We start from the raw sequence: 26,145 nt of genomic DNA, 5'->3' as shown, positions 1-26,145 counted from the left end.
CCAGTAACCCCATGGATACTCAAGTATCCACAGCACACACACTGTTTCTAAGGACAGGTAACATTTTAAAAAAGAAACGATTCTGTCATTCAAACTCTGAAATAGACCAAAGACATCGGTTTATGGCCAGACATCTGTCCGTTACCAGTTGGGGCTGGCTCCCTTCCAAGTTATGGAAGAGGGAGCAAGAATTTCATAACCTAATTTTCCTGCCACAATCTTGAGTCCTGACAGGGTTATAGGTTAGAAACCGCAGCTGTCTTCTTGAAAGGTAGAATCTTGATCTTCCTTGAGGTTGACCTGGTAAGGATTGTGGTTGGTAACTCATCTCCAGTGACCAACGATCTGCAAAAAAAAAAAACAAAAAACTTACAGCTATGCCGATTACAAAAATTGAAAAGAAAAGGAGAGGCAAATCCAAAAGAATCCTCCCTCCTACTGTACGGCTGGGGGAACTGGAGAGCTTACACCAGGTTCTTCCTGTGCCGACACCTGGTATTAGAATACTTTTGAGGAAGAGATATCTAGTAGCAGGGCTAAATGACCATAGATACCCACCTTGACACTTGCATAGTGGAGGCATATCTAGACTAACCAGAGTAGGGAAAAAAGGGGAGGCCATATTCTGAGCACGTTAACTTCAATGTTCAGAGTGGACCTCGACCGATTTACTACATCCACTCCCTACTGTGGTAAGTCCAGACGCACTCCTACTGTACACTAATAGGAGTTATTGAATCTTCGGTTTCTGCACTCAAGGGGGAGAGGAACTCAATCCCTTGGTTTGAGTAGTTTGAACTACTGAATGACTGTATCTTATAAAAGTCTTTTCTGTGGAAGCTGAGCAGCAGTCCTACCAGACATACCCTTTCTCTTTCTGAAGTAGTCTGTTCCCGTCTAGCGATATTCACTATCGCCGACTCTTCTTCTGTGTGGGAGAACAGATAAGGGAATTCAGCAAATCCAAGTTTCTCAGCCTTAGCGCCTCTCCAGAGGGTAGATATTCCAAGCATCTGGCCAAGATTGCGTCACGTCTTTTCAGGACACAGTTCCCCCGTAGAGGAATGGTCTGAAGAAAAGTTATTCTAGGGCTTTTGACCCTGCTAGTGACAAATCTTTAATTCTTCATAGGACATTGCGACCCTTAAGACCTTTCGTAGTCGTATAGTTAAATATTGCTCTAGACCAAAGGCAGAGCCATTAGCAGGTATGGATTGTGGACATCGCTGCTATTTCCGTGTTCATCATTTTTGCGCCTGAAAATTTAAGAGGAGAATGCTGTTACGTATTATGTTTGGGTGGATGGCACAAGTTAGCCAAGTTTTCTGGGAACGTCAATGGGCTCTGAAAGGCTCCCGAGATGACAAATATATCTCTCTCCTCAGATAGGACACTTGTTGGCTCTAAGAGAATTCTCTGAGGCTAAAACCTGCATGTTAAATAGGTTTAGCATCTCTTCAGTTTGTTTTAAGAATCAGGATTCTGAGCTTACGACTAAATCCAGTCGCCTGGTTTCTGATCAGTGATAGGTTTCTCAAGGGGAGAGGCTGGCAGATTTCCTAGGTGAAGGCTGAGGTTCCTAACCCTTAAAGCGTTTCTGACACCGATCTAAAAGTTCCGAGAACTTTTGTCGAGTCGGTGCTAGCACTCACAGCAATAACTCCTGTTAGTTTAGCATTAATACAGCTGTCAGGATTAAAAAAAAAGACCTAATTCGTCTTGAACGTCTAATTCGTCTTGAATGTCCTCCTTTTCTTAAACTGTAAGCATAATATAGCGAGCTAATGGGGAGGAGGTAGACCAGGGGAAGCTTCTTTCCCACTCAGTTGAACTTTTCCCAAATTCGGTATATTACAAGAAAAAGACTTATTGCTTGAAAAGCCCCTTCTTCAACTTTGATGCGGGCCTCATCTATGCCTCTTAGTCAGGTTGACCCTTAAGTCAGACTGGAGTTCCATTGCAGGCGCAGGGGAAGAGACTATTTTCCTACCCTCACGTATCGAGATACGTAAAGTGAAATCCCCTGAACAAACAATCACCTATGCTCATAGATCATGTTCATGGCACCATAATTCTGGTGACCACCCAAACTTTCTAGGGAAGATGTCTCAACCTTGATGCATTGCAGAGAAAAGTACTCACGCATAAAGCTACCATATTATCTTTACAGGGAATATTCTTGGAAGAATTTTAGGCTTGTCTTATGTGTGAAGGAAAATCTTCATGCGCAGCGAGGTTGGCGTGCATGATGACGGCATGTACAACGTTGTCTGGCTACATGAAGATTCAGCTTGAATCCTCCTGCCAAGCAAAGGTTTCAGTGAAACTCTCATTCGACTTCCTTACTCTAGATAAGAAAGGAGAGGGCGAGCTAAAAGGAATGCATAGTTCTGGGACGCCTTGGGGTGTAACCACCGCTGATGTGGTCTGGCCACCCCTAACATAAGCTTCTAGGGATCTCTCAAGACTCTGCAGTGGAGACCTAAGCTTTGGGACCCCATAGTCATATGGCAGACTTGGTTCGTTAGAACGTGTTGGGAATTGTAGACTTTCCTCTTCCAACACTGTTGCCTCCTGACTTAAGGGAAAAGCTTTCTCAGCTCCAGGCTCCCTCCAACTGAAGGTCCAACTGGAGGGTCTTGAAAAACAAGCCTGTTCATTTTTCATCATCCTATTGGATGTGATGGGACCTGGTTCCTCAAGGTCTCGATGTGCGTAATTGACACTTCTGAATATATGTTGCTTGAAGATGAGGCTTTAGATAACTCTCAACATGCAAAATTGAAGGGAGGTTCTCGCCGCATAGAATCAGATTTTCCTCCAACTCCCGCCAGAAAGAGACTCAGCAACGTAGAAATCTCCAAGTTTCTTGCGACAAGAAATATAACTCTCCTTACAAATTATTACATGGAGATTCTCTTGTACATCTATTATCTAGGCAAGAAGGACACAAAGGGTGTGTGTTTATGTCTGCCCGGCTTATAAGGACGCCACAATAGTTGCTATCCCGTCCAGGGCAAAAACGTAAATGCTATATTTACTAGGACATAAATACTCATTGGTAACTCACAGATAATGAAGTGTCACTCAATGACCGTGAATTAAGAAAAACACAAGTCAAGAGAGGTAAACACTAAAAGGGTAAACGAGATGAATAGGAAAGGCTCGGTCATAGAGAGGAAGCGAGAGAATAACCTCTTCGCTTCGCGACCAGTAATGTTATGAGGAGACACTGAGCAACCTCCCGCTTGCTCCTTGCATACGTGCTGCGTTTACCCAGCCGAGGAAGCATGACTTAATCCACCAAAATTTTGATTGGCCGATCATAGAAACATGATTAGTAGCAAGTTCAAATAAATGACTCAAGTCTGTACTCATGTAGGAATAAATATATAAATATAACGGGTAAAAATCTGTGATAGAAATTTAAATATGATCTATAAAACCTATATTTCTTTTAATAACAGTACTGTAATAAAAACAGAATCATTAACAATAATAATAATGATAGTAACAATAACAATACTAATCTTCACATTGTTTATGGAAAAATTAAACCTCTAGGTTTTATAGTTTCTGCAAGATAATTGTATCAAGAAACATTGCATAGCCTACTCTCATAAGTCATTCTGAATTGTATTCAATAGATGACTGCTTCTTATGTTAGGGATATGGGAAGAGATGAATAAACCAGATTAGAATCACACAAAAAATACTTTAACTTACAATACGAGTACAGTTATAGTCAGTACTGGCAAAACCATAGAATGATTTTTAAAATATTTAAATATAATAAAAATTACGAATCTAGAGTAAGGTTCTCTTTTGGATAGATAGGGGATTCCCCAATTTTAAAATATATAATCTAAATCAGACATAAATGAAAAAGAATGTCATTGAAAATGAAGAATTGAACAGAACTGTCAGTAATAATAATAATGCCTTTAATGAACCAACCAATAGGAATCCTGTACAAATAAATTATACGTTTAATCAAGTCAATAGACGGTATCTTTGTAGATAGGGGTGTATTGGTTCATACATAAGGTAGCAGTCATCTACAGAAGACAGTTCAACACCACATGCGACTCTAAGGATGTATATCGTACTGTTAATAAAATAAATTTTTAGGTGTTACATTATTTTTAAACTATTTTGATCGGGAAATTTAAAATTGCCATTCTTCGTTCTGAATAGTCATTGCTAATGAAACTTAAAATCCACTTAAGATAGGCACATTTTCACATTTGGAAAGAATCTTCCCCAACTAAGGAAATACCTTAAAATTACTTACCAACTGCAGAAAGACTTGAATTACCTTAACAAAAGTAACTTAACAGTATTCTGTACTTCACTTACCTACAGTAACGTTGTTTTCCTTGAGGAAAATATGCATTGTTGATAAGTCATCTCGAAGCTTTTCATCACCAAAGGTAAAATATGCAACGTTACGGCCAGTAAAGCCACAGGCAGCTAACTGAATTAAAGCCTGGGAAAACAAAATAAAGAAATCAGTGTGTAACACAAGCAATAATAAATTTACAATTACTGTACATTAAATAATCAGATATGAAAGTTAATTAGGTTTACAAAATTAATATTAACCCCACAACCTATACGATACTCTCCATTAGACATGAGAAAATGTGCTGATTAGACACTTAAATGTTAAGTTAAATTAAATTTAAGGCAGAAATTATATGGAACTGTCCACTGATGGATATCCAAATTGTTCAAAGATAAGCTTATAATATGAAGTATTTTTTTTCTTATTGGATTTTGTTACTTAGTGGAAGCCCATACAGTACTTCCGAGGCATTTCATAAGCTGAGAAGCTGCTATATATGAAAAGCAATGTATCAAATTTCTGGACACATGTTCTCATGTTAGCAGATCACTGCCAAAGCTTTTCCTGATAATTGAAGGTACCATCGCTTATGAAAACTTTATTTATCAAAAGGTAGTATCTTAAATGTTCAGTATAAAACAGATTTTCTGCCAAATAAGATGTGGTTGATGTACAGTATGTGCCACAGCATAGATATGAAACTTATTAAAAAAATCAGGTAAATTTTCTTTTACACAGGCTGTTCATTGAAATTTTTAAAGCAAATTAAGTATCCCACCATAAATTATTGCAATAACCTAATTATATAATTTTCCCTTACCTGTAAATGCCTTTTTTGACACATATTTAAAGTGTAAATATGCACACAAGTTTAACGCTATATAATCACAATATGTAAATAATACCGTTAATTCTATCAAGGGTTCCAGATTGAGTGTGGAGCCACAGCTGAATGCTCTGGAGCTAGAGATAAAATACTGTTCTAATAGCCTCTGTTCATCAATGCAACTTGATAAGATATCAACAGAAATTAGAGATGTCTATTTGCAAATTCTTAGCTCCTTAGCAAGTCTATTGGCAAATTCCAAGCTCCTTAGCAAGTCTATTGGCAAATTCCTAGCTCCTTAGCAAGTCTATTGGCAAATTCCTAGCTCCTTAGCAAGTCTATTTGCAAATTCCTAGCTCCTTGGCAAGTCTATTTGCAAATTCCTAGCTCCTTGGCAAGTCTATTGGCAAATTCCTAGCTCCTTAGCAAGTCTATTGGAAAATTTCTAGCTTCTTAACAAGTCTATTGCCAAATTCCTAGCTCCTTAACAAGTCTATACGCAACTTCCTAGCTCCTTAGCAAGTCTATTGGCAAATTCCTAGCTCCTTAGAAAGTCTATTGGCAAATGCCTAGCTCCTTAGCAAGTCTATTGGCAAATGCCTAGCTCCTTAGCAAGTCTATTGGCAAATTCCTAGCTCCTTAGCAAGTCTATTGGCAAATTCCTAGCTCTTAAGCAAGTCTGTTGGCAAATTCCTAACTCCTTAGCAAGTCTATTTGCAAATTCCTAGCTCCTCAGCCAGTCTATTGGCAAATTCCTAGCTCCTTAGCAAGTCTATTGGCAAATTCCTAGCACCTTAGCAAGTCTATTGGCAAATTTCTAGCTCCTTAGCAAGTCTGTTGGCAAATTCCTAGCTCCTTAGCAAGTCTATTGGCAAATTCCCAGCTCCTTAGCAAGTCTCCTAGCTCCTTAGCAAGTCTATTGGCAACTTCCTACCTCCTTAGCAAGTCTATACACAAATGATTACATCACTCTTGGGATCTCTGTACTAAAAGTTATCTGTACAGCAATGAATGGCCAATCATTACCTCAGATTCATATAAAGCTCCTTACTAGAATCATAACAAACGATCTCTTAAATTCTTACCTTTAATCTTGCATTGCCATTAAAAGCTCCACAACCCCAATTTCCAGTAGCAACACCTATGGGATTGCCAATGCTTCCCTTCAGAGCTCTAAAACCAGCATAAACCTGGAAAATAAAATATAAATAATAAACATTGCTAAATTACAAGGGGGGACACAGAAAGCTTTATTAACCCTTTTACCCCCAGGCTATTTGGAAATTTCCAACCCTTAACCCCCAGGGGTTATTTTTTTCCAGCACATTTTGCGGTATAATTTTTTTAAATCGCTCTAACAGCCTTAATTTTTGTCATAGAGAGGTCAGGTTGGTCTCATTCTCTTGGAAAATGCCTGAATTTTCTCAAAAAATTATGAAAAAATATGAAAAAAAAAAATGTATAGCATTTTTTTGCAAGGACGTACCGGTACGTCCATGGGGGTAAAAGGGATGGCTTTTGTGAAATGTACCAGTACGTCCTTTGGGGGTAAAAGGGTTAAGAATTGTGAAAATAAAAGAAATAACTCCTACACTTAGAAATAATGCATGTACTGTAATACTACATATTAATGCTTCGAATCCCACGAGACATACAGTATTCTATGTTATTTTTACTCCCTTCAGCCCATATGATGTAATTTAATCTTTGTTTTCTATTATTTACCGGCATAAGATTTTTACAAAACTAAGATTATATACTATATATAGTAAGGAAATTTATTTGCCTATATGTTATCTCTTTTCTAATTCTTAGAGCAAGTAGTTATTATGCTAAGATGAGTAGAGTACGATGTCCCCAAAATGGAGTCTGGGAATTTATAGAGAAATTTTTATTTGCAAGATGGTGAGACAGAGTTAAAGGGTAAAAATTAAATAAATAATAAATAAAATGACTTATGTAACCATGGATCTTATGTAACATTTATTTAGCAAAATTAAAGATTATCTTAAGCATAAAAAATATCTTGCAATTTATGAATATATACTCAACAAATGCCTACCACTAATAGATCATTATTAATATCATTATTGGGAAAATGAAATTCACAACTTTGAATTAGATATGATAAAGTTGATAGCTGTTGACAGCCTGTTCAGATCAGTTCAAATTCTCAATCTCAATGATAGAAAGAAGTCTCCTAGAAAAAAAACTGGAAAGTTCTTGTCTTCCCTGGACACGTCATCCTTTATGATCCCGTAAGGGAGCAAGGAAAAAGAAAAGGGACTCCAAAAACCTTCCAATAGCCCCACATAGGGATATAGAAGCTATTAGCACCTTAGTCAGTACTGGCTTAAAAGGAAACCAACTCTAGGTCGGGGAAAACCTATCTCCCTAACAGTGAGATGATGTCTTAAGTGTCAAACCAGTAACATCAAGAAAAATTTTTGGTCAGATGCTCACCCATCTTCTCCCCTAAATGGAGGATGGAGTTGCATCATGGCAAATAGAGTTTGCGAAAAAGAGCCCCATTGCATAAATCACCAGTATCAGAAGTCTGACCACTGGTTATCAGTTGTGGCAACTGCTACATCCTCTTAAGAGTAGTACAAAAAGAGCGGTACAGAGCCAGTCATTCTACCTTTCCTCGAGACTTAAGAACAACATTGCCTTACATAAAATGCATATTAGTCCTATGAGGGGGCTGGGTAGAGAGGTGAACATGGTCTGAAACATGCAGACAACCTTCAGCTCCGAGTACACTGACAAGTAAACCTGAAGGCTACTGATAGGGTAGGCTTGGAAGTTCTTCCTCGAGATAGGAAAGGTCTGCTCTGTCCAAAGTGGCATGTAGACTCACAAAGCCATAAGAAACAGTCTGAAGGACTTCCTTCTTTTTCATACTTGAGAAGGCAGCAACACTCATTAATGAGGTTTTGAATCTCTTCAAGTAGAATGAATGGAACATTTCCTCTCGGTTCACTAAATGTTGTAATATTGGTACAAAACTTTGAGATGGGCCTAATATACACATCATCATCTTCTATAATGATTATATACCGTTCCACAAAAGTTCATGAACTTCAGTTCATAACTAACTTTAAACACATACATGTTACTTATCCCTGTCCCATTTGTGTCAACTTTACATTGAAGGGATAGAATACTTTGAGACTGCCTACTACTGGGTCTTTATGACTAAGTCTGTGTCATGACAGAAGAATAAACCTCCATCCCTTCTAAGTAAGATATGAGAGAGTCTGGAAACTCTCCAGCTTTTTCCCAATGCAGAGAAAAGAGACAATCTTGAAGGAAAAATCACCATGAGGCCTTTTTCAGGTCAGCTGGAGGCCTATGTGTCGGCTCACTGAGGAAGAAACCATCCCACCCAAGGGCCTAAGCCCCATCGTAACTAAAACTCCTCGAAGCCCTCTTTGAGCATGGACCTTTTCCTCCATAACTGGAGGAGGGATCCTTAGCCAAGGAGCTTCTTCGGCAGAGGCAAGTGATGAAATCCGTAATCAGCTGAAAAGTGTTTTGGCCGGAGTTACCTTCTTCCCCTTACATGGGGTGAGTGCTCGTCAACCTGCCTAGGGTGTTTTTCCCTTTCCCATAAATCCCAGTCAAACCAGAAAAAGGATCCGGAAACGTATAAATAACAGGCAGACAAGGGATCAAATTGAACTGACTATAAAATTTAGGCCTTAAGCCAAGCACTATCCCATTCCAGCCTTGGTAAACAAGACTGATCAAAGCTAACTTTGATAATGGACCGTTTCTCTAAGGAGGAGGGATTCAAACCCTAATGGAACTTCTTCAGCAAAGGTAGGTGAGTAATTCTATGACCTGTTGAAAGGTTCTCTGGCCTGAGAGAAGGACTCTCTCAGGACCTACCTCAGGGATATCAGAAGGAGACACCACCCAACTAGAGGACACCCACTGTTTCACAGAAGGGACCAACAAGGAAGACAAACCCATTCCACTCTACAGGAGAGAGAGAGAGTATTCGGTCCTCGTTAACTGCTGCCGGTATGACAGAAGCATCCTGCCTTTCCAACTACAGTTTTAGTTTATATAGTGATAACAAAAGACTTGATGAGGTTTGAAGGAATAAATAATTGTGTGATTATTAATATAAAATCAAATTAATTCCAGCACAACAATTTGCCTGCAAATGTATGAAAATAGTTTTGTTAATGATACACATGAATTTTTTAAGCATTTGTTTTGCAATAATCCAATTTCTTAAAGCAGCATTTATTAATTATGTGAAATATCTAGGAACACTTTGAACTGAGTTATTTTATGTATCTATGTTTCATTATATAATGTGTAAAGATTATTTAACATCATGACTCCCTTATCTGGTAAAAATATGAAACAATTACCTTATTAAGTTCACGTAAAATTAGCGGTGGCCTGTATTGAACTTTTGGGCGTGTAAACCGTAAGGCATCAATCGCAACAACCTGACACAAACGACGCTTCCAAATATCACATTTTGTCGAATCTTGGTGGTTGCTTGTCCAGCAAAAAGTTGATGCATAACCACTTCCCTGATTATATTGCTCAGCACCTGAAAATAAAATAATATATAATCAGATATATTCAAAATTTGGCATTGGTGCTAAAAAGCAAAGCAAACGGATTCTTCATGATCTTAATAAAACTTCCGATACACTTTGAAAACATATACCCTTTTCATACATTAATTTATTAATGCAACACCTATGGAGGTTTACTTACTACCGTATTCCTTTTTTGAAATGAAAATGTTTAACCCTTTTACCCCCAGGCTATTTGGAACTTTCCAACTCTTAACCCCCAGGCATTTTTTTTTTTAGGCATATTTTGCATATTTTGCTGTGGCACCCTAGCAGTACCAGCTGAACTTGGCTGAGTCCCTGGTTAGGCTGGAGGAACGTAGAGAGTAGAGGTCCCCTTTTTTGTTTTGTTTCTTGTTGATGTCGGCTACCCCCCAAAATTGGGGGAAGTGCCTTTGGTATATGTATGTATGTATGTATTTTTCAAATTGCTCTAACAGCCTTAATTTTTGTCATAGAGAGGTCAGGTTGGTCTCATTCTTTTGGAAAATGCCTGAAGTTTCTCAAAAAAAAAAAAAAAAAAAAAAAAAAAAAAAAAAAAAAAAAAAAAAAAAAAAAAAAAAAAAAAAAAAATGTAAATAGCAGTTTCTTGCAAGGACGTACCAGTACGTCCATGGGGGTAAAGGGATGGGTTTTGTGAAGCGTACCAGTACGTCCTTTGTGGGTAAAAGGGTTAATATATCTCTTCTGATACACTTTGAAAACAAACCCTTTTCATAAATTAATTTATTAATGCAATGCCTATAGAGGTTTACTTACTACTATATTCCTTTACTGAAGTGAAAATGTTTAAAATATAGCATTAAAAAAAATTTGTCCCTCTAGGTACAATGCTACGCTTAACACCTTATGGATATCCACCACCTGTGTAGTGGTATCCTGGCTAAACATATGACTCCCCTTATTACCTTATTTCCTGTACAGATAGCAATGTCAATTACTGAATTATTCAAAGTACTATGAGGGAGGGAACATCAATGAAGCCTGGTAGTACAGTAATGAAGTAATAAATTCTATTAACCAATTTTTTTAAAATGAAATTATTCAACTGAATAATTCACTATTATTCCTCAAAGGATTTTTTAACCTTATTAATAGACAAACAAAATGTCCTAAAAAAATTTAAATTAAAATACACATCATTTAAAAGTCCTAAATAATTTTAATTTCAAGCATCAGGGACAAATATTTAAAAAAAAAAAAAAAAAAAAAACAAGAACTGAGTGGTTCTTCAACTAGAGACTGATGAAAAGAGGAGTGCTCTTCGAATTATCCAGTATCTTGGTGTTTAGGGATCTCTTCCATTTTGGGTGTACTAGACGAGGGGAGGAGGGTGCGTAATTTCATTTGAATGTTGCGTAAGTATTGAAAAAATAAATTTAATAAAAATGTGCTTATTTCAATAATCTTACCAAATATACATCCTACTGATATACACATTGACAAGGATGGTGGGATAGTGGTGACCCATGCAGGATAGTCAAATATCCACCCTAGAGATATTCAACAAGAAAAATTACTTCATTTTAGATGATCAACATTAAAAATTACTTCTTTTTAGATGATCAACATTAAAAATTACTTCATTTTAGATGATCAACATTTCAAATCTTCACTCAATACACTTAGCACGGTGTAGAGTGCGAATAAAAGTTGTAAAAGTTACTTTTTACTTCCATTAAAAAACAATAGACTCAAAAGTTCAACTCTAAAAGAATTAAAAACACTTGTAACTCTAACCCATCTCAAATAGAAAGCCACATTTTCAATACCACACAAATAAATCACAAGCAAAGTTCACTAAGGATAAAAGACCTATCTGTTTGGACTTCCTCTACAATTTACTGGTTTATAACTTAAAGGAAAACATGATTATTCACCTTTTGAGAACTGTAAGGATATTGAGGGGGAAGAAAATTTGATGGTCTAATCTTGCAGTCTACATTCAATATGTATTTGGATGCACCTGGGAAGGAAATTCACTTACAGGAACATACTATATTAAGTAACAGATAATGAGGCTAATATTTTCAACACCTTCATTCCATTAATAAGGACCAGGACTAAATGATAATACATGAGTTGTTGCTGTTCCTGAGTTATCGTATATTTCCGGTACTTAAAATCTAAGACGTGGAAAATTAGAAAATTCTTCAGAATCAAGAGAAAAACTAATTACCTCAAGTCACAGTTAAATTAGAAGGAGCTTTATGAATTAATCAAAATGGCATCCATTCCAAGCCAAGTAGAGCTTAGAATCCCTCAAATCTGTAGGCCAGACCCTGAGACATGATTTGCAGACAGCCTAAATGTGAAGAGATATCTTCAAGATGAAGGATTAGGGCCCAAAAGAACTTAACATCATATGTGGGGCTCTTAAGGATAGAAGTAAAGAAAAGCATGGAGTGTTAGGGCTTCAAAGTTAAAATATATAAGGCTTGGGAGGCCAATTCCTACCAATTCGAAGCGGGACATTCCAACACCTAGCCATGGAGTTTCGGCACCAAGGTAGGACTACATTAAAAAAAGTGATGCTGAAGAGCTGAATTAAGAGCCGTAAGCTGCAAATCATTTAGTATACAGGATAGAGTATACTAAAGAAATACCAAAGTCTTCCTTAGTCAAGGGCCAGTGTATCAATGTGCTAGCACAGATTGAGTGTACTGTACTGTTTAAGGGAGGTTAATGCGCTCAGGCCATCTAGAAAGGCCATTTGTTACCTTCGGAAGCTATTTTTTCCCTGTTATTCAACCAAAGCAGAAGTTGTCCTTACCCGAATATTTAACGTTCCTGCTAAGTACAATAGATTAGGAGCAAGTTGAACACATGCCTCACCTTTGTTTTCATTTGGCCTTTGAAGATGCTGTCACATATGACAAGAACAGTTCAAAATCAGTTCTCTAGCAGCAATGAGGAGGAGGATGACCCTATGACAACAGCAAAAATTAAGGAGGCTCTAGCTTGCTTTAAAAAAATGGCAGCTTTTGCAGACAGGACACCCAAAAAAGGTTTACACAGGTTATGCTAAAGCTAAAGAACTCTAACCCAAGACAGTGGAAGACCATGGTACCGAAGCTATGGCATTACCCATGACTAAAGAACAATGGTTTGATTTTGGAGTGTCCTTCTCCTAGAAGAGCTGCTCATCATAGCTAAAGAGCCTTTTCAACTTTTAGCAAGGGGAAAGTGGCCACTGAACAATTACAGTGCAGTAATTCCCCCCCCCCCCCCAACATATGAATCTCTTGCTTCACAACCATCAACAGCCAGCATTCATTTCCTAAAGGAAAGTGAGAATGAAAAGTTCTAATAACGGCGGAACAGGAGTGCTTTTGACAGGAGGGGGATCCGGTGCTCTTCCCCCTCCCTTACCACCTGTCGGTAAATACCTCATTAATGATTTTAACGGCCGTTCCAGCTCATGCTGATAACATATTCCCTACATAAAGGCAGAGAGGCTTGTATATGGGTAGGAACAACCTAATATGTAACACTAAATTTCAATATTAATTTACTAACCTGTGATAATAAGGGCTTCTGTTTTGTCTAAGATCTGTGTGAACAAGCGTGACACTATTAACTCTGGTGACAGAACGAACCGGATTTCCTCTTGTACGCATCCAAGGCCAAGAACACCTCCGCCAATAAACCTGAGAAAATGCAAGAGTCAGAATCCTTTCTTTTATGAAACGTTATATTTTGATACTACAAACTAGACTTATTTTTTGAACCATTTAAATGACAATAAGGACTAACCAATGCAATGGTTTCCCTATGGTATAAGTAAGGGTTAATTCTTCTTTATGATTGTCTTTGATGTGCAATACATGTAAAAAGATTTAATAACTTTTCTTGGTAATTAATAAGGCCTTGGCTATTTCATGAAGACAAAATATATTCTGATAAGTGAATTATTATGTAAATAGCAAGTGAAAATGTTTAATATCTTTCTTATGGTCAAGAATTGACCATCCTTCTTTACTCCCTTGGCCATTTAGTGTAAAGGTGGTTCTCAAGGAATTAGATAGAAGACCTAGTCATACAAACCTCTTAATTTTGAATATGGCTATCAAGATACACTTGCAAAATGTATAGCACAATGAATGCTGGGTAAGTATTGAAATAATAGACTAAATTTTTAAAATAATTTTAATGAAAAAAGATCCAAGACACCTTGAATGATTTTAACCCTTTTACCCCCAATGGACGTACTGGTACATTTCACAAAACTCGTCCCTTTACCCACATGGACATACTGGTACGTCCTTGCCAAAAACTGCTATTTACATTTTTTTTTGGCATATTTTTGATAATTTTATGAGAAACTTCAGGCATTTTCCAAAAGAATGAGACCAACCTGACCCCTCTATGACGAAAATTAAGGCTGTTAGAGCAATTTAAAAAATATATATTGCAAAATGTGCTTGAAAAAAAAAAATGCCTGGGGGTTAAGGGTTGGAAAGTTCCAAATAGCCTGGGGTTAAAAGGGTTAAAGTAATGGGGGAAACACACTTACTTATTGGCAAAATCTACTTGCAGAAGTCCTTCCTTTTCCTCTATCAATCCACAGGAATCCAAGTGAAGATCTGGGAGATGGTGCGATGAGCTTTCCCAAGAAGGTAACTCGCTCACACTGACGTATTGTCTTGTAAATGTCACCAATCCCTCTGGCCCTGTGGAGGCAATTCAGTACTGTAGAAAGTTTCTGGTAAAATGAGGATATCCACATCTATTCTAAAATACCTTGAATGGGAGTTCTAACATAACATGTAAGTGGTAAAAAGATGTTCTTTGATATGGGTGATTTTCACATTCCATTCAATAAAACGTGGTAAGGTTGCAACTCCAGTACTTACAATGGATAATATCATTTTGTGAACTATTCCATTTTGTATAATGATTGATGAGTACTATGCGACAGGAAATTAGGGGTTAAGTTGAAATGTAAAGTACACAGGACAGTTGTGAGACCGGCAATGATGTATGGAGCGGAGACGTGGGCAATAAAGAAGATAGAAGAGAAGAAGATGGATGTGGCAGAGATGAGAATGTTGAGATGGATGTGTGGGGTGACAAGAAGAGATAAGACGATAAGATACAGAATGAGGTAATTAGGGGTACCACAGGAGTTAGAAAACTTTAAGATAAGATCCAAGAAAGTAGACTGAGGTGGTATGGTCATGTCATGAGAAGAGATGAACAGTATATTGGGAGGAGAGTGATGGAAATGGAGGTACAGGGAACGAGAAGGAGAGGGAGACCAGAGCGAAGGTGGGTTGACTGTATCAAGGATGACCTTTGATCAAAGGGATTAACTGGTGATGAGGTGTGAAAGAGAGGTAGATGGAGAAAGCTGACTAGAAACATCGACCCCACAAAGAAGAAGAATGATGAGTGTGTGTACAGTATTTTGGTGACCATGTTTTTTCAACTATTTTCAGATTAAGTAAATAATAAGCTGAACCATAAATTCTTAGAGTTAAGAAAAAGCCAAAACTAGGCCAAGCTTAAACTTCTGCTTTTCTTATTAAATAGTAGTTGGTTCTCATATAGTACTGTACATTATAAGTAAAGATTGACTTGGGGCCTGCAACAGATCACTCCTAATTTGACAAAAAGCTTTGAACCGAGAATTTATCTGTATGTTAACTAGTCCAGGCTTTTTAATCATCACAGCAAATGAATCACTGGACTGGATTTCACTGTCTTTTACTTATTATTTCAAAATTACTCAGTTACAATCAATGTAACTTGGCATTGTACTGTGCCAGTTGAGACTTCTTTAGATAATCAACCTATGCTATTTTGCTTTGTGTTGTATTGATACACGATTTCATTACTTTTGGGTTGCTGTGGCCTGATTGGTAACGTCTCTGCCTGGTGTTTGCCAGTCTGGGGTTCCAGTCCCACTCAGACTCGTTAGTGCCTTTAATATCTGCAACCTTACCATCCTTGTGAGCTTAGGTTGGGGGGTTTGGGGGAGCCTATAGGTCTATCTGCTCAGTCATCAGCAGCCACTGCCTGGCCCTCCTTGGTCCTAGCTTGGGTGGAGAGGAGGCTTGGGCGCTGATCATATAATATATGGTCAGTCTCTAGGGCATTGTCCTGATTGCTAGGGATATGTCACTGTCCCATTCTGTCATTCATGAACGACCTTTAAACATACAAAACATGACCCACAACCAATGGGAAGAAGTGAAAGGCTCATGCCTTTGCATAGCAATGCTAATACTGTACTGTGTACCTATATATAGCTATAACAATGAAATAACTGTAATACTAGCAGTACCAGCTGAACTCGGTTGAGTCCCTTGTCAGGCTGGGAGGAACGTAGAGAGCAGAGGTCCCCTTTTTGTTTTGTTTCATTTGTTGATGTCGGCTACCCCCCCAAAATTGGAGGAAGTGCCTTGGTATATGGATGGACTACCCATCAAAATATCCCTTATATCGTGTACCAAAAATACTCTACAGTATTTCATATCTAAATTCACATGAATATATAGTATATTCAACTTCAAAATGCAATAAATAAACTTACTTTTCTTTGTTACTCTACGGAAGTAGTTGATGATACATTTCAGTTTTTCTAACGATCTTTTCTCCTTATGTGAAAATAATCTGGAAATAAAAAAAAACTTCATTATTATCATAGTAAAACAAAGTTAGTCTCTGAATTCAGAGAGTGTTTGCAAGAAAATACTGTTATCCCTAACATGAGCAAATTTTATTTCTGTGTTTGCTGGGTACAGTACATTAAGGAATAAGTGTGTCTTTCTTTAGACCATACAAATCAAAAGTGCCAGAAATTTAAAATGATTTATTTATACTGAATTGAGCCTTATCTATGAAGAATAAATGCTCCTAAATAAATCATAAATTTTGACAAAAACAATGAGTCATTCATGTCCGAATGATAATATAACAGCGACTTTCTTTTGAAAATTAGATCAATGCAGAAAGAGAATTACACGACTTTTGCAGGTATTGTTTTTTTACTCATACATTCATTCTACATACTATTTTATACATTGTAGCTTGTGAAATATTTTGTTCGCAATGGATTTACCTTTTCTGCATCGTAAGTTCTTATTTTCTTTAGGTACCTTAAAGATACGTCATGGAAACTGGAAGCTGAAAAAAATTCCTGTACATCATAAATGCCGAGGGAAATGTTTTGATGTGTGGAAAAACACGAATCCTGCTAGTGTGGTACTGTACCAAGAAAAATTGACGATCATCGACCGAAGGCACCTTTGATTGGGATACATTGTGCTTTTGTGCAAAATTGCAGACTATGAGTTCTTGACAGTTGCTACAAAACAAATTCTTCCATTGATTGTAACACTGACTAACTGTTGTGTAAGTAGAGGTGACAAATGTGGAGATGAAGTATATTCTCACTTGATGTCTTGCATGCTAGCAAAAGCATGTACAAGTACGATAATCTTTGGGTGCAACACATTGGCTAACATCAAAAGGCTAGACTTGAAGAGCATTGAGTCGGGAAGCCCAAAACCTTAGCATTGCAAAGTGTCCCATTAGCAATTGCCCAAACACTAGGCTCGCTGCACATTACAGTCTGTAAAACCAAGAACTTTAGTCTTGGGTAGCTTCACATCAGTAAATGCTAGTAAGCTAGACTCATGCTAAGGCGAAACAAGAGGGAAAAGACTTACAATAAGACTGTGTCTTCTATTACTATTTAGGTTTGGAGAGAGATGATAACCCTTTTATCCCCAAAGGACGCACTGGTACGTTTCACAAAAGCCATCCCTTTACCCCCCTGGACGTACTGGTACGTCCTTGCAAAAAAATGCTATACAAAATATTTTTTTCATATTTTTGATAATTTTTTGAGAAAATTCAGGCATTTTCCAAGAGAATGAGACCAACCTGACCTCTCTATGACAAAAATTAAGGCTTTTAAAGCAATTTAAAAGAAAATATACTGCAAAATGTGCTGGGAAAAAAATAACCCCCTGGGGGTTAAGGGTTGGAAATTTCCAAATAGCCTAGGGGTAAAAGGGTTAAAAGCTCATCTCCAGATGACGTTAAATTCTCCTTTTCTTTCTAGATAAAACATTTGTTATTAAAGGATCTGAACCAGAAAAAGCACAGGGTAATATTTTAAGCATTATGCTTGGTCAGTAGAGCATTGTGGCAATGGGACACTTCAAGATATCGCTTAGTTCAGCTATAGTTAAATCTGATGCTGAGATTATCAGAATAAACAATGACATATGGTACGTGCATCAGCTCGCTTCTAAATACGATAGGGGATGAAATCTAGTATGAAAGCATTTCATAAAATGAAACACATTTTTATATCAAAAGTTACTAGGCTTCTCATTACTAGTAAAGCTAAATAAGACTTAACTAGAGCTAACTAAGCAGTAGCTTACAAGGATCATGTTGTATATAGACAGGAAGAGGAGGAAAACTTCAAAAGTCTTTTAACCCTTTTACCCCCAGGCTATTTGGAACTTTCCAACCATTAACCCCCAGGGATTATTTTTTTTTCAAGCACATTTTGCAGTATAATTTTTTTGTAATTGCTCTAACAGCCTTAATTTTCGTCATAAAGAGGTCAAGTTGGTCTCATTCTCTTGGAAAATACCTGGATTCTCAAAAAAAATTATCAAAAATATGCAAAAAAAAAAACATTTATATAGCAGTTTTTTGCAAGGACGTACCGGTACGTCCATGGTGGTAAAGGGATGAATTTTGTAAAACGTACCAGTACGTCCTTTGGGGGGTAAAAGGGTTAATCCAATAACATAACACTGGGATTGCTATTAGAAAATTTCTACTGCACTAGAATCCCTATCTCTCTGCCTTTCAGTTAATCTCAGGTTAAACAATACCAAACTTCGGTAAGGCTAAAGCAGTAAACACGATTACCCATTTAGATTGAAGGTAAAAGTGAACCTTATAAACTTTAGTTATACTTAAAAGTAGTCTGACCCCTAATACAAAAATATATCTTAGAAGAATAAAGTAATAAAAGAACTTAAAACTGTATGCAAAAGAACTATAAACTCCAGTAATGAATGATAGGAAGCACTATATAATCAAACTAAAATGCTGGAACGATTACTGAGGATGTCTGAACGTCCCAGGCAACGAAAAACATTTTGAAGTATCCAAGATGGCATACTCATCTGGTAATGTCAAAGGGACTATGAGGCTATCATATTTCTAAGGTTGAAATTTCCATTGAAATAATATGTAGTACTAGACCTTAGAGTAGAGCATCATTTAATAGTGGTACATGAGATTATGATCCACGACTTGAGAAGAATTGGTAGTCTGGAAGATGATACACTGGAATAGCTTAAGTGTCTTTGACTAAAGCAACATTTAAAGCACTAATTGAAAGTTGTAAGGCCATACCTAAACCTTAGTCAAGAGGAGTACCTTAAGAACCTGAAATTATTTAGTATCAGAAATTGTGAAGTACTGTATTTAAAAATAAGAAAGTAATTTATGTACTACAGTTAACCCTTTTACCCCCAAGCTATTTGGAACTTTCCAACCCTTAACCCCCAGGCTTTTTGTTTTTTTTAAAGCACATTTTGCAATATATTTCTTTCAAAATTGCTCTAACAGCCTTAGTTTTTGTCATAGAGAGGTCAGGTTGGTCTCATTCTTTTGGAAAATACCTGAAGTTTCTCATAAAATTATCAAAATATGCAAAAAACTGTACGTCCATGGGGGTAAAGGGATGAGTTTTGTGAAACGTACCAGTACGTCCATTGGGGGTAAAAGGGTTAAGACTGCAAAGGGACAAAGGGAAATGAAGCAAAATTTCCAAAGATTTTTCTAGGGCAGGAGAAAAAAAAAAAAAGAATGAAAATTAATATATCTAAAAATACACCCAGTCAGAAAAGAGTGAAGTGGAAAAAGTTTGTATGAACGCATGTTCAAGTTCCATTATAGCATGACAAATTTGTATATAATTTGTATTTTTCTTAACTATACAAACCTTAGCTATTTAATTGGGGTATTATTTTCAGCTACACCGAAAGTAATACCCCTATTAAATAGCGTGGTTTGTATTCCAGTTATGGAACAACTAGTCTTCATAGAGTCACAACAGTTCTGTTGACTTCTTAAATGATGAGAAAAGAGTAAAGAAACGTAAAAGCAGGAACTATGATGCTGCATAAGCTATGGGGAATACAGTGCAGATTTACCCTTCAACCATTTTCTATAAAACATTTGGCTGATCTGTTTTTAAGTAACTTTGATAAAGCAATTAAAACTGAAATTATTCGCATAACTTGAACTCAACCTTTCTTTCCAAGGAAGTAAAATTAATGAATGATATAATGTGGGAGGGTGGGCTGTGGCACCCTAGAAGTACCAGCTGAACTTGGTTGAGTCCCTTGTTAGGCTGGAGGAATGTAGAGAGTAGAGGTCCCCTTTTTTGTTTTGTTTCATTTGTTGATGTCGGCTACTCCCCAAAATTGGGGGAAGTGCCTTGGTATATGTATGTATGTATGTATAAGTACCAGCCTAATGAATCCATGGGAACAAAACACTATAGATAAATATTTGCTTCAAAATATACTTAAATGTAAATCAATGCATATCACAGAAATTACCAAATGTATACATTATAAAGGATTAATTATGTTACGATTAGAATCACAATTGCTAATCACTACAACTTACCTATTAAAATTAATATCTGGATAACTAGCGTACTCGGTATCTCCTCCTTTGGCGTTTCTTCGTGGAAAAGTGCAGAAAAACGCATTTGCCAGAAGGGATGCAATCTATAAACCGAAAAAAATATAATAGATCATACATAAATTTTATTTTATATAATTAATATAATTATAAACTAAATTCCCATTTCTTATTATTATTATCATTATTATTATTATCATTATTATTATTATTATCATTATTATCATTACTAGCCAAGCTACAACCCCAGTTGGAAAAGCAAGATGCTATAAGCCCAAGGGCTCCAATAGGGAAAAATAGCCCAGTGAGGAAAGGAAATAAGGAAATAAATAAATGATGAGAATAAATTAACAATAAATCATTCTAAAAACAGTAACAATGTCAAAACAGATATGTCCTATATATAAACTATAAAAAGACTCATGTCAGCCTGGTCAACATAAAAACATTTGCTCGAACTTTGAACTTTTGAAGTTCTACTGATTTAACTACCCGATTAGGAAGATCATTCCACAACTTGGTAACAGCTGGAATAAAACTTCGAGAATACTGTGTAGTATTGAGCCTCATGAGGGAGAAGGCCTGGCAATTAGAATTAACTGCCTCCCTAGTATTACAAACAGGATAGAATTGTCCAGGGAGATCTGAATGTAAAGGATGGTCAGTTATGAAAAATCTACCCTTAAAATGAGTTTTTTTACTACTATATACAGAGGGATAGTGATGTATTTAATTCGAGAATCGAATTCTGTATTATTATCAACTATAGTTCCTAACTAAATACAAAGTCTCCAATACAGTAATTTAAGTCCTCTTAACAGCTAGATTCATATGGATAATTAAAACATATGTATTAAAAATTACCATTATTGAAAATCATAAGGATAATTCAGCAACAATTTTTTATTCTCTTTTTAAAATTAGTTAGCACATAAATCTCTAAGATCATCATCTGTCTTGGAAAGATGGAGTTAGTCCATCAGATCTTCTTCAAGTGCAACTTGACATCAAATATTTATGAATAGTTTGGGAAAAAAATTACATATGTTAATTACCATCATTGGAATCTCATGAAACAGAATTTACGAAACACCATTGATTTTTGAAAAAAGTTAAAAATATGTGAAACTAAGGTATCATCTCCATCAAAAATAAAATTTAGAAGTTTGACAACATAGTATGTTTATTAAAAAGTACTAAACATAGAGAGTAGAGGTCCCCTTTTTTTGTTTTTGTTTCATTTGTTTGATGTCGGCTACTCCCCAAATTGGGGGAAGTGCCTTGGTATATGTATGTATGTATGTACTAAACAAGAAACTGTTATTAAGTACTAAACAAGAAACTGTTCTTAAGTACTAATCAAGAAACTGTCCTCAAGTACTAAACAAGAAACTGTTATTAGGTACTAAACAAGAAACTGTTATTAAGTACTAAACAAGAAACCGTTCTTAAGTACTAATCAAGAAACTGTCCTCAAGTACTAAACAAGAAACTGTTCTTAAGTACTAATCAAGAAACTGTCCTCAAGTACTAAACAAGAAACTGTAATAAATTAACTAAAACCAAGAGCCAAGCACCAATTATGGAACTACAGTACCGTTGTCTTGGATGAAACTCTAAAAATGTTCTAGTAGAACATCACACATACCTAATTGTTTACTACATGCACTGTATGACATAATATATACCCTTTTTGAAAAAGCAAATATCCAAATAAAAAAGTATTTCAATGGCTCACATTGATAAGTAAAAAACAAAAAATGATATTTTCATATTAAAATAAATTTTTGAATATACTTACCCGGTGGATATATATAAAGCTACTGTCGGAGATGTTAGCTATATATATATCCACCGGCTAAGTTAAATATTTAAAAATATTTTTACCATTTTACAGAGTAAACACAAAGAACATCTACCTTGTGAATTTCTTATCATAATTATTCCCCAAATGTTTTTTGTATAAACTATGTACGAAGAATCCATAATCAAAAGCCTAAATTGTAATGAATATAGTTTTAATGCAAAACAAACTAGAATAATTAATATAACTATAGTATAAAGCTGCTTTGAGTACTATCAAATATTTAGCTGATAATGAGCTACTTTCAAATGCATTTAGGAAAACATGTACTGCATCTTGATGCTATATTTGAAGCTAATCATTCTAATAAGAGTGACTTTAGTAAACAATAACAAACAATTAAATCTCACTACCGTTCTTAAGTGAATTAAAAGAAATCAGCCTAGTTATGATTTGCAGCTCCTCAATTATAAAGAAGTTTGACCAGTCTGCCAAGCTTAAGGTCTCGTGTAATCTTACCCCAATGTTAAGAGAGAACATAGTTTTTCATCTTAAAAAGTTACCCAATGGATAATGGGATGGCATAATGGGGATTTACACTGGCTGCCGATTAAAGCGAGAATTGAATTTAAAATATGTACAATAAGCCACCAAGCTATCAGAATCGGGCGTCCAAAATGCTAAAGAGAATTGCTACATATTGCGCAGCCAACAAATCGTGTCGACACGAGAATAGTTACAGATAGCTTCAAACAATTGGAACCTAGATTTATGTCTACTTTAGGCTCCAGAGCCTTTAAATATGCGCCCCCGAGACTATATAATAAGCTCCCACGAAACATTCGAATGATTGAAGACATTAAGGCTTTCAAGAGGAAACTAAAGACTTTCTTATTTCAAGTCTTTTGACAGTGACGATTTAACAGTAAATGAACAATAAGCAATATGATATGTTAAATACTCTGAACGAACAAGGTAAAACGACAGTGGAGGTCGTGTAGAGAGTGGGGTTCCCATGTTGTATGGGACTGGAAAAGCAGCCATCAAAGTAAAGTAAGTAAGTAGAGACTAAATAATAGAAAGGCTGCTCAAGACTACAGTATACACAATGGGAGGCCAGATGGTTTATCAACAATGCCCAAACTTTCTTACTTGCAACCCAGGTACTCCAAATACAATACATAGAATCCAATTCACATAGCGTCTATATAAAACAATTCTCTCACAAGAAAAACATACGAGGCAACAAATATTTTTTGTAAACCTATAAAACTGACCTGAATTTGAGACAGCGTAACAGAATGTGTAGAATGGCGGGTGAGCAAGGGAGGAGGCTGCGTGACAATATTAGGAAGATCCAAGGCTAAATTAGCTATTGCTGGTAGTGTGTGTTGGAAAAAGTATTCCCGTTCTTCATCTTCAAATTCCTGAGGAATGGAAAAAAACATATTACAGTATATAGACAGAGATAAAGGTATACCGTACCATTGCTTTTCCGGGATTGGATGATCCGAATCCAGCTTTTAATTAGAACATAATTATGAGAACTAACTGAAATATTAGCTCATTGAAAATATCTTACGTCTGGAATCTTTCAAAAATTTGGACTGATGCATATCTGTTACCAATGTCTCAGGATATTGATTTATTTCCCTTAAATAAGACTTAAAAAAAGTGCCAAACCATCACCATACAAAAATATAATTCATCAATTTTGAATAAACACTAAACTAAATAGATATTTTGAGTTCATCCACAACTTAGCTTAAATGATTATCTGGGTAAACATATAAAGTGTATATATAAATATATTATTGATGCATTAACCCTTTTACCCCCAGGCTATTTGGAACTTTCCAACCCTTAACCCCCAGGGTTTTTTTTTTCAAGCACATTTTGTAATATATATTTTTTAAAATTGCTCTAACAGCCTTAATTTTTGTCATAGAGAGGTCAGGTTGGTCTCATTCTTTTGGAAAATGCCTGAAGTTTCTCATAAAGTTATCAAAAATATGCAAAATAAAATACAAATAGCAGTTTTTTTTGCAAGGACGTACCAGTACGTCCATGGGGGTAAAGAGATGAGTTTTGTGAAACATACCAGTACGTCCATTGGGGGTAAAAGGGTTAATGACTACAGCATTGCTAAGTATTAAGATCAAAATAGAAAAACCTACAAAACCTGAAAGTAAAGAGATAAAATTTATACCACATAGGCCCAACTGAAAATTGAAGTGATTATGCATAACTCGATAAGAAGAGCTATTGTGTAAGAAAACTCACTCTCTTTCATGCATGGAAATGTTTAGATTCATTTCATATTCTGTTATGTTTGGCTGCATATGGTAGCTATTCTTGTCATAAATACCTTTTATTTAATCTGACCATATTTCCTTAGCACTTACAATTAAATTAAATTCTTGTTGCAGTGATTTAAGTAATCCCTTTTATATGTAGGCCTTAACACTCATGCTTCACATGCTACTCTCTGCCAGATGAGATAAGTTGTAAACAAGTTTTTTACTTCTTTGTACTGTACATGATTATTAAAGTTATAAATTTTGTAACTATTTTCCAAACATTCAAAGTTTACTGCATCTAAAAATTGAGTTTAAATGCATTGCTACAAATGCTTATTACAGTACAGTAGTTATCTTGAATTTTTTACAAAATGCTTATCTTAGCTCTTTACAAAAAAAACAAAAAAAACAAGATTCTCTGAACAATGTGGTTTAAACACACTAGACGTCTCCTTTTTGACTGACAAATGAAGTTGTAAATAGAACGACACCTCATAGTAACGGGGGATTTTGAGGAGGGAGAAGTCTAATTGGTAAGGGACCTCTGGTAGTGGTGTCACACGCCCCAGTTTTTAAACCGACACCCTATAAGGGTGAGCGAGCAGAGTATATTCCTGGCATTCCATGCAACTTTTTTCTCTGGTATATCTAGAAGTATTTATACCTTAGAAATGGTGCTTTAAGGAGCATTTCACTGGGCGACACAGGTTGAGCCCAGAAATAGATTTTTCCTTCGTCAAAATCCCCTTTTTAAACTGCTATATGGTCATATACTGCTTTTCAAAAAACATTTCATTTAGTTAAAAATAAAGGTGAGTGAATTACTAAAGCATTCAAGTCATATAAATTCACATTAATCATAACAAAATTTAGTTCCTTGAAAACAAATTTCTAATCTTCACAGAACCATATTTATAATAGGGAGACCTATGAGTTCTGACACTATCAAATCCATCACAGCATCTCCAGTTCTGAAATCACCTGGCGACCTTACGACACATCATCACCGAGAACCAAATGCAAATACTGGAGACAACGATACAGCTAATTAACCCTTTTACCCCCAGGCTCTTTGGAAATTTCCAACCCTTAACCCCCAGGGGGTTATTTTTTTCCCAGCACATTTTGCAGTATATTTTCTTTAAATTGCTCTAACAGCCTTAATTTTTGTCATAGAGAGGTCAGGTTGGTCTCATTCTCTTGGAAAATGCCTGAATTTTCTTAAAAAATTATCAAAAATATGAAAAAAAAAATTTTTATTAGCATTTTTTTGCAAGGACGTACCAGTACGTCCATGGGGGTAAAGGGATGGGTTTTGTGAAACGTACCAGCACGTCCTTTGGGGGTAAAAGGGTTAAACACTAAATGCACCAAGCCATCTTAAGTACTTAGAGTAAGAATCAAATGTCCCCTACACGAGGTGAGGGAGGAGGGCCTCAGAGACTAAACAGCACCTCCCAAAAAGAAGGGCCTCATATTTTGGTTAATGTGTGTCTTCAAGGACTTACTACCATAAAGGCCAACCACCTACAACCAAGCAAACAACTTCATCATGTGTTTATAGATTA

General features: G+C 36.2%; 1 protein-coding gene across 3 annotated transcripts in view; it reads right to left on the bottom strand.

The window, feature by feature from the left end:
• Window positions 1–26,145, bottom strand: part of Parg (Poly(ADP-ribose) glycohydrolase) — a 67,031-nt gene that overhangs the window by 10,901 nt on the left and 29,985 nt on the right. For all 3 annotated transcript variants that reach the window (XM_068368912.1, XM_068368913.1, XM_068368914.1), the window contains exons 6-13: window positions 23,555–23,704; window positions 20,456–20,559; window positions 16,317–16,396; window positions 14,295–14,451; window positions 13,298–13,428; window positions 9,563–9,750; window positions 6,260–6,364; window positions 4,360–4,489 (exon numbers count right to left, since the gene is read on the bottom strand). In XM_068368912.1, the coding sequence (XP_068225013.1) occupies window positions 4,360–4,489; window positions 6,260–6,364; window positions 9,563–9,750; window positions 13,298–13,428; window positions 14,295–14,451; window positions 16,317–16,396; window positions 20,456–20,559; window positions 23,555–23,704 (1,045 nt within the window). The remainder of the gene's footprint in view (window positions 1–4,359; window positions 4,490–6,259; window positions 6,365–9,562; window positions 9,751–13,297; window positions 13,429–14,294; window positions 14,452–16,316; window positions 16,397–20,455; window positions 20,560–23,554; window positions 23,705–26,145) is intronic.

Source organism: Palaemon carinicauda, unplaced genomic scaffold (assembly GCF_036898095.1).
Source record: "Palaemon carinicauda isolate YSFRI2023 unplaced genomic scaffold, ASM3689809v2 scaffold311, whole genome shotgun sequence".
Lineage (NCBI taxonomy): Eukaryota > Metazoa > Arthropoda > Malacostraca > Decapoda > Palaemonidae > Palaemon > Palaemon carinicauda.
The sequence above is the reverse complement of the archived record's forward strand: the minus strand, read 5'-3'. Positions and strand labels throughout refer to the sequence as shown.